The sequence below is a fragment of the Antennarius striatus genome, chromosome 24 (assembly GCF_040054535.1).
Source record: "Antennarius striatus isolate MH-2024 chromosome 24, ASM4005453v1, whole genome shotgun sequence".
Classification (NCBI taxonomy): domain Eukaryota; kingdom Metazoa; phylum Chordata; class Actinopteri; order Lophiiformes; family Antennariidae; genus Antennarius; species Antennarius striatus.
The window spans coordinates 4,293,597-4,307,985 of NC_090799.1; the positions used below are offsets into that span (position 1 = coordinate 4,293,597).

At 44.2% G+C, this 14,389-nt stretch overlaps 1 protein-coding gene across 4 annotated transcripts in view; it reads left to right on the forward strand.

Annotated features, from left to right (window-relative positions):
* The window catches only part of pard3ba (par-3 family cell polarity regulator beta a), a 118,788-nt gene that overhangs the window by 73,488 nt on the left and 30,911 nt on the right, over positions 1–14,389 (forward strand). For all 4 annotated transcript variants that reach the window (XM_068309518.1, XM_068309516.1, XM_068309519.1 and 1 more), the window contains 2 exons: positions 11,833–11,943; positions 13,134–13,424. In XM_068309518.1, coding sequence (XP_068165619.1) covers positions 11,833–11,943; positions 13,134–13,424 — 402 coding nt within the window. The remainder of the gene's footprint in view (positions 1–11,832; positions 11,944–13,133; positions 13,425–14,389) is intronic.

Here is a 14,389-nt window from a genome sequence, read left to right on the forward strand (position 1 = left end):
GACGCAGTACCAGCCAGAACCGCTTGTCACCCCTTTATCAACATGTCCCCATCGTGATTGCGGTGGTCCAATCCTCCAGCAACAATCCTTATCTATTGGCGGTGACACAATGTGGTCAGAGTATCACTGCACTTCCAACGCATGAGATTCAATTAGGCTGCGGCGAGAGATAGCGGAGGCTGAGAGTTGGCCTACAGATGCTAGATAAGAATCCAATCGAACACAGTGTCAAGGGCAGTAATGGAAGAGATGCTCGTGTGGTTGGGCTGGCTGTGAAGAGGAGGGCAGCGACGAGAAGGGCAAGATGAAGGACGCACACCGAGAACCTGAGTTACAAGAATGTCAGCACCTAAAATCTATTCTGCTAAACGCTTGATTCCTTTAATAAAACATATTTGTCTTTGACTTGTGCCAATGTTAAATAATTCATCAAGATTCTGCTGCTTCTCTTCAGGAAAAACAGGCAAATATGTAGAAGTTGACTTTGCCAGCTGTGCGACAGATTGTGTTTATGCGTTTGCATCTTTCACTCCACCAGGAGTTTCTCTCATCTCTCAGTTGATATGTTGGAACTCAGACCCGAGCTTCTCTCCTTCCCCCTTTTTTAAATTATTTCCATCTTCCTCTCCATTAGTCTCTCAGGTTTTTGAAACATAGTTTTATCTGAGAATGACCTCTCAAAAGGAAATAAGAAAAGTTGGCCACATAGAAAAGATGCTCCACAGAGTGGATGCTCAGTTTTTATTCCTACAGATGTCTGTTGAACATTTTCACCTTTGAAGCGATGTTAAATAGCGGTTAAGACAAACATGTTAAATTTGAGACCTCATATGCAAGCATTAGCTTAGACTAAAGAGACTCCCACTCTTCATCCCTTGCTTTTGCTCTGTACACTCTCTGGCATACATCTGATTGCTGGCACGACGATGCATGTGGTTACAAACACCTTCTTTTTCTCATTTCAAGCCTTTTTGAATTGGCAGCGATTGTCAGAGACACTCAAAACCAGACCGCTGTTCATCCGGGAACAGGCTGAGTGCTGTTCTAACCCAACAATAGAGACAAGCCTTCGGATTGTAGCACCAACACACTCGCCTTTCTCTCTCTGGCCTTTATCTGGCCGACTTGATTGTTATTGAACTTGAAATATGACTTAATTAGCTGGAGTATTGCGCGGCTCAATCTAATTGCTGCTCTCAAATGTTATTTTACTCTAAAGGCAGCATTAGGAAAAGGGCAAATTATAAACATATGACCTCAATTTACCTCTGCACTGAAAGTGCGCACAGCAGCAGCTAGCACAATAAATGTTGGAAGTCAACGCTGCCCTTTTTTGTGGCCATAAATATTTAGCTTAGCTGAGCCAATATTTGAAGAGCCAGTTGTTTTTGGCGACAACCGGCTGAATATAAGGTGAACTCTGGAGATATTTGTATTGGAAACATTTGCTTTTGCTTAATATCAAGAGTTATAATTTCCTCTCTGCACACACTGTTCTTTCCAAGAGAGTCTGGAGGATGTCGTATTGTTTTCATAATTTTTTTTCTTTTCCCCATTACATCCGCTGTAATAAATGAAAGTGGTCCAATTAAATAGGAACTCAAACGTCATACACACACACACACACGGTTCGATGCATATGAAACTTCACTAATTGGCCTAATAAGGTCATTATTATTTGTCAAAATTGTTTCTTGGTCAATACTTTCGTATATTTATCTATTACGATGATAAGATCAAATTGTTCTTATGTTATTACAAATTGAAATAACGATCGAAAGCAAACTTTAAGAGCTGACATATTGAAGTGTTTGCCGAAGAGTTTGCTGTGCTGTGATTCTAATCACCATTCATCACAATAATATGTGATATTAGGAAATAAGGAGTCAGTTATCGCGAATAGACACTAAATGTCTGAATTTTCAGAGAAAAAAAAGACAGTACACTTTTTGAGCTTCAATATTTGTGCTATGGCCAAGGAATAGATGTTGGCAGTTTGTAATTTATGATTGCTGCTGGTGTTCCTGTAGTTCTGGAGGTGGACGACCTCGAACGCGGCGTCTCTTTTATCACCAAGCTCTCAACGCCAAAAACACATCCCGTCCCCCTGATGGCCACATAAGCAGCGCCCTTCAAACCTTCCTCAGTAGAGGCTGACTGCCTGTCTTGTCTGTATTCAACAGACAGTACTGAAGTCTTTGCCTGGAACGTAGCCTAGGGGGGGTGGGGTGGGGTGGGGCAATGACAGACCACAGTAAGACGACCACTACGACTCAGGATGCTCTGTTTTCTCTCAGTACCGCTGCCACATCCGCAAACTCACCAAAGCAAAAAGAAAACCAGATCAAGAGTTTCACGTGTCTTTTATCAAACAAGGATATTTAAATAACACTTTCTGACTTTAATACTAATATTTTTCTACCCCCCCCCCCCCCAAAAAAAGTAAAGATTCCTGTGCTCCATTCTACACAGGGAAATTTAAAGTTTCTCATCTTAGAAAGTTGATGTTGGCATTTAAACTCGCGCACGCAGCTTATATTTGAGCTCACACTTGGTCGTGTTTTTGTGTGAGGATTAGAAGTATTATGGTCTGATCCATCATGACTTATTTTGATAGGTCAGGGTTTGACGGGCGCAGCTTACGACGACATCTCCTGATTGTGTCACGCAGAGGATGCTGCTCCCAGGTAGCGTTTGATGCGTCTTTGTCGGATGGAGACTTGTACTTGAACCCATCAGCCCCGCCCGGGCGCTGACACACCCCGTCTGTCCCGGTGTCCCGTCAGTCACTCAGTCAGGATCAATGTTCAGCCGTCACTATCAGCGCACGTCTGCCGTGACAGCGAATCAACAAGCCGCCTTCCAATTTACGCGACATGAAAGCCGAGGGGGGGGGGGGTTTGATCCGCTGTTTACAAATCCACATACAACATGATATATCCTCTTCCCCCCACTTCTCTGTTCGCAGCCACGAAGAAAAAAAAAATCCGACAGGGAAGGAAGCCAATTAGTGCCGTCCGTTCCGCTCTTATCCTATCGCAAAGCAGCAGGATGTGCGGGGTTGAAAGGTAGTCAGTGGTGGGCTGTACTCCGCACAGCCTCGTCAAACTGGTGGGGCCTGCCGCAAGATGATTTCTGATGGATTACCGCTGTCGCCGTGCTCCCTGCCTCCTCATAGCATTTCCAGAAGACCTTGCTCCTTTTTGCTTTCAGCTTTATGATGAGCTCCAAATCTCTGACCGGCCTGAAATGAGCTTTTCTTAACCTCAGTTGTGCCTCTTTTCGTTTTCGTCCTTCACGCCTTCCCTCCTGTCTTCTCATCTCTCCATATTTATGCATTTCTTTCTCAATTCATCTATTTTCCCTTCATGAACTATTGATTTAACCAGACGGCATAGGATTAAATGAATTCCCAGCGTCCTGCTTGAATTTGCGATTCTCGATGAAGTTCATGATTTTTTAATGTCCTCACATGAGCTCTGTGACGTCTCAGACGCCTCCTGCTAACGCTGGGGTTTAGTCTTTTGACAGTCGAGCTCCTTTTCTTCGCCTATTGAGCTGCAAGTGATGCGGCAACTACCCGGTTATTGTTCTGTTAAGAGCTGCGCATCAGAGAACATCCCTGGAAAAGATCGACTTAGTAAATTAGAATCTTTATACGAGCAGATGTGAACGGTTCAGACGCCCGGAGAACCGAAACAAACCTCCACAGCATCACTTATTACCAACACATAGAAATAAGTATTGGCCCAATAGGATCCCAAAATCTGACTGACATGTTTGTGTGGGGGTGTTTGAAGGTGACTCTAAGCTGTGGTGGTGGTGGTGGTGGTGGTGGGGGAATCGGAGGTGCATTACCTAATCCTGACGTTGTTTAATGCACCGCAGGTGGATTTCTTTGATCCGCCACTTCATCTGGCATTTAAAGGCTATTAGCAACACCGACATGGAGTGGCACCTCAGAGAGAGTATTTAATAATAGTATTCCCTTTTGTAAAATATGCATAAGGCTATACATTTTACACACGGGACAAACCCATCTCTTGTGGATAAGCATTATCACTCTCTCGATTCATCTCTATTCATCTCTTCGTCGCCCCATAAATAATATATACGAAACCACAAATCAGTTTCTTTGCAACACTCGGCGTGTATGGAACGCTACGGCTTGCTAATCAGGGCTGCCTTAAATACATGTTCCCAGAGAACGAATAGTCTTGCACATTACAGTCCTCTAGTTGTACATGTAAAAGGCGTTCATGTTAACCAAAGGTTGGAAAGATGACACGACAAATCGACCAAACTGCAAACCTGCAGTTGTATGAACTTTTTTTTTTTTTTAATGTTCTCCCTTCATTTTATTTATTTATTTTTTTAACCATTATGTCATGAAAACTCCTCATGCTCTTTTCTCACAAAGCCCCTCATCCTTGAAAAGGGGTTCCGTAACATTAATACACTGTTAACGGCAGACAAAGGATCATTATTTATGGAGAGAAAAGCAGCCCTATATTGATAGAATATTTCATTATTCTCATTTTTGCACAATTTGCTCCTTGCAAGACTCCCGACAGCCTAAATATAAAAATCTGCCAAGTATTTTTTCCAGTTAGAAAAGATTTTTTTTTTCTTTGCTCCCTGTACCCGTTATTGAGGCACAATTCTAATTTGCTACTTCCCCATAGAGGCAAAACCGACGTTGGTGCTATCACTGTTGGCAGCCGACGGAAAAACAAATTAACTTTTTCCCTCCGTTTCTACCCTCCATCCTGCGGGATGGGCAGCGTTTTTTTTCCTGAAATGATGTGCAGGTTTATTGATGTTGACGGGAGCTGTCAGTCAAATATCAGAGGAACGGTGGACTGACGGCGGATACGATGAGGAAATCCTCATGCATATATAGCAGCTGATAACGGGGGCAGTAACGACAGGCCTTTTCTTTCCCACCCCTCCCTCCCGTTTCTCGCTGTCGCCCTGCCTTTACATCGCTCGTGCCTTCCCCCTTGAAATCCCCCCTCTCTTTTCACACGAAAGTCTTTTATGTTCCTTGTCTTTCATGCTGCGGCTACACCTGCCTCGCTTCCTCTTCTTCAACCACACCTTCTGAGCTCGCTCTCATTTACAGATGTTTTTTTTTTCCCCCCGTCGGGTTGGGTGGGGTAAGGCCGATTCCCCTCCTCAGCTCTTTGACTGTGAAGAACCTCCGCCACAATTATTTACTTGACTCGCTTGTTTAGCTGGGAAGTTTTTGGAGTTGCCAGGTCTATACTTTCAGTTGGAACACATTTATTTCTGACTTGAATCAGGTAGATTATCATTTATCTCTAAATTCACTTTCAGTCATTTACATCCTCTGAACCGTAAGGAGCAACCTTCAAGAAGTCGATAATCTCTAGACTTGAAGGAAGTTGAAATGTTTTTCAAAATGCCACAGATTATATTAATAAATGAAGCTCTGTTTTATTTTGAGCGGTAACGTCTGTGACTCATCCATCCGAGGAACACGATACCCGTATTTGTACAGTGAATTATTGCCCCGAAGGTAATTATCATAGGAGACCATGAGCTGAGACTTCCATTTGTGTTGATCAGTTTCTCAATCCATCAGTTCCAATCGAGATTTGACATTTTGAATTGACCCCGAGGGACGGAACTCTTTGAAGCGCAGACACATTCATATCACCCAGACAGCTTAGCAGCATTTCAGGAGCGACTGCCCATTCCTCATCGGCCAATTAAAGGTACTCATTTGGCCACAGGAAAGAGTCACGACCAATTAGCATTTGATCTCGTGTCCTCATGCGAGCACATACGCTCGGGCGCCAGGAAGCGATTACACCTCCAATGGCGTTTGTGTCCTGTTGAGTCATCTTCATGTCAAGAGTGATTGATTGACTTCCTCTCATTTATGGCCTCCTGATGACACACACATGCAAGAACCCAGCAACTTGTGTACTTCCTTGCCACGGAAAACACGCACACGGATGGTGACCTGTGCTTAAGGGTTAATGGTGTCTTGTCTGGCGATGTGTGGAGGGCCAGAGGAGCCAAGAGTCTAACCTTTCCCAGGCTGCCAATGGCTGTCATCTGGAGCCACGGTGACCCGACCGTTCCTCCAAGCCCCCAGCTGGCAAAATGTTGAGCATCTTTGGAAAAAGCAACGCAGACTGACTTCACAAATAGTTTTCATCAGTAAATATAACACGCTTTGTGGGTTCAAGGAATCAAAACTCTCTTCTTTTCGCTCGAATTTAAACATCTAATCTCACAGGAAGCGAATTATCCAACACGAATTAAAATACATTTATGCACATTAATTCTGCACTTATTAATATGCACTGATCGCTAAAGGAGAAAGCGAAGGCATAAAATGCTAATTAAACCTGTGCATTTTGAACAGGGATAGTTTTCCACCCGATAAAAATATTTTCCTCTGAGATTTCTGGCTCCTCCCCAAAAGAGGTAAGGGCGAATAAAATTTTATTTGAGGTGCTCAAATAGCTGGGGAAAAAAAAAGAAAGACATTTTAAAAATTTCAATGTGAACTGAACTTTTCAGAAGCTGTGACTCTGTACACTGAATTATTCACAAATCTCCCTTTGAACAGACGAAGTAGTCCCTATTCTATTCGGCTCTCTTGCAACAAGGTGGAGCAACGGCTCTGTGACATTTTGTGAGTGCTTGCTTTAATTATTCTAAGCTTTTTAGGCCTGTAAATACTTTATATACACACGCAGGCAACATACAAACAACCCTGCACAATGGCAGGGTGTGAGAATGAGGTGTGTATTCCAGTGGTCTCGTTGAATATTAATGTCCTACCACGACAGAAGTGGGAAGGGGAGGGGGAAAAAAAAAAAAGACAAGACAAATTGCCGTGGGCAACGGATTTTGTGCGGAATCGCTAAAATATGCCACATATCAGAATGCAAACAATTAAAGAGAAGCCCGTATTTCAGCAGGCAGCCCCTGGACGGCGCAGCGCTAACACTCTTCATCCTCAGTCGTTCTTTCTCCTGTACTTCACCGCTTCCTCCTTTTCTTCCTTCTTTCTTGTTCTTTTTCTGCAACCATTTCTTTTCCACTTATCGCTGCGTCTTTGCTTTCTCACACTCTTATTTCTCCCCTCTTCTCTATTCTTTTCTTTCCCCGGTAACTCCCTCCCTCCCCCCCCTTCCCTCTCTCCTCTCTTGCCCTTCATCACTCTATCTTTTGTCTGACTGAAGCATCCGTACTCGAGGGATCGGCCAGGCGTTGATTAAGAAAAGCTTTCCATATCTGCTCTCGCTTCCCGAGAGAACAACCTGCTGTGTGTTCGTACCTGTCTGCCTCCTCCCATCTCACCTCCTGCAGGTGTTAAATTAGAGTCGTTTATAAAGGAAATTAAAATCATTCTCTTTTTGACCATTGTAGATGTAGCAAGGTTGTTTTCTGCAGGCTACTCAGGTGTTTGCAAATTTCCCTCATTCAAAATTCCCTTCATCCCATTTGCATTTTGCCAGCGAATGCTAGAAATAACATACTTTGACTCCAACCCCTCCCGGGCGCTATCTGCTTTTTTCTTCGCTGTGAAATTGAGTCAATGTAGTCTGGAGAATAAGATATCAAAATAAGAACTAACAGATGAATCCTCCTCTTGCATCCTCCTCCCTACATTATTAATACACTCTAAGTGATGCTGTTTAGACTCCAAATTAGCACCGAGTGGATCTTTCTGCACTTTCATCTCTCGCTCTCCTTCTTTTCCTCGTCGTATCCCTGCAAGTATCGCCCGTTAACGGAAGCCGATTTGGGCCAAATTGCTGGAATGCGGCACAAGACATATGGAGAGGATGTCAGATAAATAGATTTAATTATGCCCAGTGGGGAATACGCTTTACCCGCCGGCTATTTTCACGATCAGACGCAGGCGGGACTTTCTGCAAAGAGGCCAGGATTGGCTGACAGCGTCACGATTCGCACCGGGGGGGTGGGGTGACCTAGCGTGACCTTGTTTTGGGGGTGACAGTCGACTTGTAGCCCGATCCTCAGTTCCACTAGAAAAGCACACCGATTTTAAAGAGGGCTTGTTGTCTATTTTTTGCCGTGGATGCTATTCCGTCTATTCCCGGCCTGAAATAGTTTCCGACTCGTCTCACCGTGAAAGCAGCGCCACGTCGCCAGAACACGGAGAAGGAGGCACCGTGTTACATCACAGCTCTTCACTATCTCTCCATCTTCCCTTTCGATTTGTTTCTCTTTCACCCTCCCTCTGTCCGTCTCAGTCTTTCTCTCTTTTCTGTAAACTCCGCTGGGATACGAGCCTTCCTCTCCAAATACATACAGAGAAGTCTAATTACCGCCATAACATTTCTGCTTGGCTGATTAACTGTTTTCCCTATGCCTCTGAACGCACCAGCGTTGCCTCTACGTAGTCCTAAGCTCCTTATTCCTCCACAGCAGAGCTGCACTTTCACAGGGGCTTTTTCCTCTCACTTCTTATTCTTAGTGTCTCTCATTTATTCTCCGAGGCAGATAGGCTATTTAACCAGCTCTCACTTTTTTTTTTTTTTTTGGCTTCCTTATTTAATTCTCTTCTTCCTTTTTTTTTTTTTTTCAGCCTTTCTCTTGCTTTGTTTTCTCTTTCAGCCAATCTGCTTCTCAAAGGAAACAGGATATTTGGACCGATACGTCACGTCGAAACTTCAATTCTATAAGAACCATTGTCCTTATCTAGAGAAACGAGATAGGGGAGCTTATTTGGACTTGTCTGGACTCACACCAGACACTGACAAAGTTGTTGGAATTGCGGAAAACGAGCTTTAATGCTAAGAATAGAAACAAAGAGAAGGGTTTTTTGGGGGGGGGGTTTTCTCCCCGAAAAGGATTCTTGAGAAATACTTAAATGTTTATGTTGTGGTCACACACAAAAAAAAAAAAGATTGTTCTGAAAATAATGTGGAAAAAGTAATGTCTGTGGGAGGCTGGGAGCTCCTGTCCTCTCCTCGCCTGTCTCCCACCTACTCTGCCTGGGCTAATTGCATAGGTCAGGCTGGTGACATCACCACGCTGGCTGGCTGTGATCTCCATGTTTCATATAGAGCCTCATTAGAGCATGTCCAACCGAGCTCATTCAAGCTCTTCCCCCTCGCTTCCTCTCCTGCACAAACCAGACTTACAGTAACTGTAGTAATTACAGTCAGTCCAGTTTATTAGCAACCTTAGTTTGCTGGATGGCAAATGGCTTCAAAAGCGGAGTATTTCTTGAAATCGTGATTATCTAAATGTCACAAACGGCCGTTCGGTTTAGGATTTTCGTGTTGGAACTAATGAATGGATGGAAAGAGAAGAGGAGAAGGGATCAAGTTCTCCTCTACATAAACTGCATTAGCTAATATACGATATCTCTTACCGAACACAGTGACCGGCAGTCAACCAGGGAATCTCTTTCCCATGTTGCATTGCCAAAATGAACAGACCAGCATCATCACATCCCAGAATGCCAGGCTAATGATGACAGGGCCACACTAATAATGGTTCCCAGTAGCTTCTGTGACAGTAGGGAGTGTGTTAAATGGGACAACAGAGCAGACTGACTCACACGGACCCCCTACCTCCCTCTAATGAGAGTTTGATGGAGTGGTTGTGTAGGTAGATAATGCTAAGTTAATGAGATGTCCCGTTCTATGAGTGTGTTTGCAGTTCCCTGCAGAGTTGCTGTGTGTGCATTGCCTGTGTTGATGTATATTGCTGTCTTTAAGTGTGTGTGCGTGTGGCGAGTGCGTGCTTGTGAGCAATATATCGGCGTCTGGCGCGCATTTGAGTTAATGCAGTTTGTAGAGCTTCTTTTGTGTTGGTCTTCTTTTTCTTTTCTTTTTTTGCATGCGTTTACCTCCGCTCGCACACGCGGTATATTTCTATCGCTTGTTTGTCATCCGGCGGCAGGTTTGGACTCGGCAGGAAATTAACTGTCACATTTCAGAAAGAGTGACTGAGCAGAAAGTGAACTGAGAAGTGACGGAATTAATAAAACGAAAAACAAAGAACAGAGAGAAGGTAGCCAAAAAAGAAATAAGGAGAGAGAGAGAGAGAAGCAGCGAGATGTCTTTAACAAACACTTTGCTCACGGCGATGAGAAGATGGGAGTTTAGCGATGAAGAAGGGATAATATAATATGGGGGGAGGGGGGCAGCACTTTCATGGCAGGTACATGTCTCTAATTGGGATTCCCACTCCCATTCTTCGCCCCCCACCTCCTCCCTCCCCTTTTTCCTTCCATCTCAGACAAAGCAGTGAGAAATAGAGGCCTTCCTAATTAATGCAGATATAATGATGAGTCTGACTGTGGACCTCTGCCCCCTCAGAATGTTGATTAAGGCGCTCCGGTGGGGGTGGGTGTGTTTTTCACATACCAGACGGCTTAGACGGATATACCTGGGATTTAAGCTCATCATTTATTTACGTCTAATATATTCCTGTCTACTGATGCGTACTAGATTAATAGATCTACAGTACAATGCTAAATTCTATAATTGCTTGTCTGCTTCCGTCTCATTTTAAAAAACAAAACAAATCTAAGCTGTTCCAAGAAAAAAAAAAAAAAGCGGGAATAAAGGTTTTCAGAGTGAGGGAAAATATGTACTGCTGTGAAGTTTTATTTTTTGGGACCTATGTAACGTCAGTGGAGACTCGTTTCTGCAGCTTAAATAGCCCATTCTGAGTGGTAAGCTGATGTTAGGGGAACTGATGTTATAGAATCTAAAAGTCTTTACACAGAACGTGCAAATACCTCTTTGTATTCCCACCACCGGTCAAAAGCGTGGTGAAGCTCGGCTAACAGGTAAGTAAAGTCGACAGGTTAGCTGAAGACGATGCTAATTGCTTTGCAGGTTGGCGTCAGGTGAACCCTGTCCAAGGTTTAGCCCTGGCCCCCGACGTTCTCGGCCGGGGGCCGACGGGTTACCATTCAATCCACGGATCTGCCTGTAGCAGTAATGAGAAGCGCCTTCGCCATTAATGAGATAAACACGGACGTTAGATTGGCTCAGCAGGAGCTCAGAGGAAAGGATGGGGGGGGGGGGGATAAAAAGTGATGTAAGTTGGCGGGTGCGATGGAGGAGGAGGAGAGTGAGGAGCGTGGTGAGAAAGAAAATAAAATATCTGAAAAGGCTTGTTTTGTTTCTTGGAAGTGTGAAGTAGAGCTTCATTACTAGTCAGACAGAGGTGGGATGTATATTTTGCCTCTAAAATGAGCGAATAGGCACTCCGGAATGATAATGATGATGATGACGGCCATAATGGCAAAGTTGATAAGAAAAACATAACACACTGTGCAGAAACAGCTATTTTATTGGACGAGATGTTGAAATATTCATGCTCCATATGCTGCGTGACAACTGTTCCCCCTTTTTCGTGTGCCCACAGACACACACACACACTCACACTCTCACACTGTGTATTGCCGATGCCTGCTGTTGCATTACAACCATATATATCATTAAGCAGCGTTTTTCCAGACAAAGCCACTAATGAAAAAGCAGGAGTAAGAATGGGTTTGGCTAATGGTTGGGCAAGTGTGTACGTGCGTTTGGAAATGAGACGTAGGTGGATGTATTTTCTTGGAATTCTGTAGCTTTTGCAGAAGTGAAGGTTAGCTGTCATTTCTCCCACTAAAGCATATAAATCTCACCCCCTATGCATTGCACCCCGCAGCATGCAGTTGTAGTTGGGAAAGACGAACCAGGAGATGCTGAAACATCTCCGTACACGACTTTTCTTAATCGCAGAATCCCTCAGGTGATTTTAAACTGACTTTGTTGCATCTGTGTACCTTTTTGTGGTGTGTTTGGCCAGGTTTGGTAGGAAGAAAGATGACAAGAGCAAAGACGCTGCCAAGGCTTCCAAAAGCAAACTGGAGGCTCTAAGTGAAGAGGAGCTTGAGCGGATTCCAGACAGCAGAGACGGGTACGAATCAGACACGACTGGAATGCATCTCTTGTGTTCTTTCCTTTCACGTTTAGAGTGGGACTCGCAAACACAGGCGAGTGCTAGAAAGAGTTTACACAAGCATGGAAGAGCATTTTGCAGTAGTTAAAAGCTTTGATTGGCAGCCAACAAGATGTGCGTCATCCTGATGTGGCAGGATGCCCTCCACCCGGTACTCAGTACAACTGCTCAGCCGTCTGTAATATCTAGAAGTCCCCAGAAACAGGTGAAAGCAATTTAGTTCAGATCAAAATGGATCACCGGATTTCCTTTTCTCACTCGCCTCCCAGGGCTTCCGTTGTAACACCACCGAGCCGAGAGTTTTGTCTTTCCAACACATCCCTGTTGTTTCTGTGCGGAAAAGAAATGTTGTAGAGTTTTATGTAAATGCATTTAAACAAAGTGAACAGAAAACAACTGTGGTTAAATTCGTTTGTAACTGACCCAAAGTCCCATGGATGGAGCAAAGCGAGAAGACTCAGCCAGGAGGTGATGGATTAACCTCAAGCTAACTTGCCTGGAAGGTGTCGTGTCACTCCCGGGCTCCCGCCTGCTTGAACGACATCTCCACCGACATCTGCTCGAAGGAGTGACTGCAGGCAGCGAGCGAACAGTGTGCAGGTTTTTCAAGTCCGTGCCAGTGTTTTGAGGCTAAAAGGAAGATGATTTTGTCCTTGCAGCCTTGATTTCACATCACTAGTCTGATTCGAAACCCCCAAATTCAGCAGAGACGATGACAGCGGTACCTCGGGATACAAGTTCAATCCGTTCCGTTCCCCATTTAAAATAAATAAAATCATTTTAATCTGTTTGTGCCTTAAAAATAAGCCGCAAACCCTCTAAATTATGAAAAAAAAACATCAACCAATGTAATATATATAATTAATTCATCTGTGCATAATTCCTTATTTATTACGTAAGCCATGATACAGTACTACGAGAAAGAGATCCGGTCTCAGCTGATGTTTAAATATATCCGTCAACTAGTGCCGAAGCACGGCTCGCGTCTCGGATTTTGTTTTCATGTCAAACAATAATTTAGGCCGCGCCAGTATCTCAAGTAAATTGTAAGTCAAGCAGCTCGTATCTCGAGGTACGGCTGTGATCTAACTTTCCGAATGCAGTTGTATTGTCTTCATGCGTGATGACTTCCTCCTCCCGTCTCTCAGCTACGAGCCACGTTACGCCGAGATCATCTCCGGTCACCTGACCCCAGACCCGACTTTCATCCCCGACGTGGAAGACGACGACAGCGACCCCAACTACGCCCGCATCAACAATTTCCGCAAGGAACCGTCGCCCCAAATGATGAGGAATCACAACCCCTCCCCTGCAGCCCTGGCACCGGCGTCCAACCAGCCGCTGGCCTCTGCAGAGGAACTCGATGGGCTCTATGCCAAGGTCAACAAGTCCAGGCCCCCACCTGCTCTACAGAACCAGATTCCACCACAGCCCGAAAGGTGAGAGACCCGGGAGAAGGTCATCAAAGTCCTGATGACATTCTAACTTCCTGCCTCACTGGTATTTCCCTGCGTGTGTGTTTGGCTTTTAAAATGCTTGCGCGTTATTTCCATCTGAATTTCTGGGTAGATAAAAATAAAAATGATGAATGTAGGAGGGCACACACAAGGTCACAGACCATCACTTGACTTGCATGAGTGAGAGCATTTACACATATTCTACATCCAAGCTGCAGAATGCATAAAACATGAGCCCATGCTTACACTACAGTTACGCACTCATTTACTGACACACTTATGCTTACGTCCATGAATGATTCATCTCACTCTTCGGTTATGTTTGTGATCATTTTGACCTCAGTAAATCTTTAAAATGACGATCGTTTTCTTGAGTCATGACACCATCAGGAGTCCAGTTTTAGTGCCCAGCGTTAAAGGAGGGAAATGTTAATGTTTTTGCATCTTTCAAAGGAACAGTTAAGAGTCAGACGTCTTAGAAAAGCACAAGGCTGCCTCCATTCACCCCTATCGGAATATCAACACACACTTCTGCTGGATCCACATGTTTACACTACGCTGTGTTGTATTATCACATGTGACGTGTCCTTGGGGTGAGTATAGATACTCATAAGGTACAAAAAAACCCATCTATTGACCTTAAGTGTTAAACTACAGCAAACGCAAGAGACACTTGATGTCGGATGGTTTCAGAAGTGCACTGTTTGTCAAAGTCGCCTTTCCTTGTGGAAGTTTTTGAGTTTAAACTGCAGCCAGTTTTGTATGTGAGAGAGAGAGAAAAGGGAGGAAATCTGGAGAGGATTAGAATGCAAATTTATCAATTCCCATCTGAAATAATACAGAGCACATTAAAACTTCCCTCAACTTAAACTGTCTGACAGAAATTACTATTGACTTGCAAATCAAAAACTAAGCCCCAGACACCCAATCTCGTCCAGGAAAAAGAG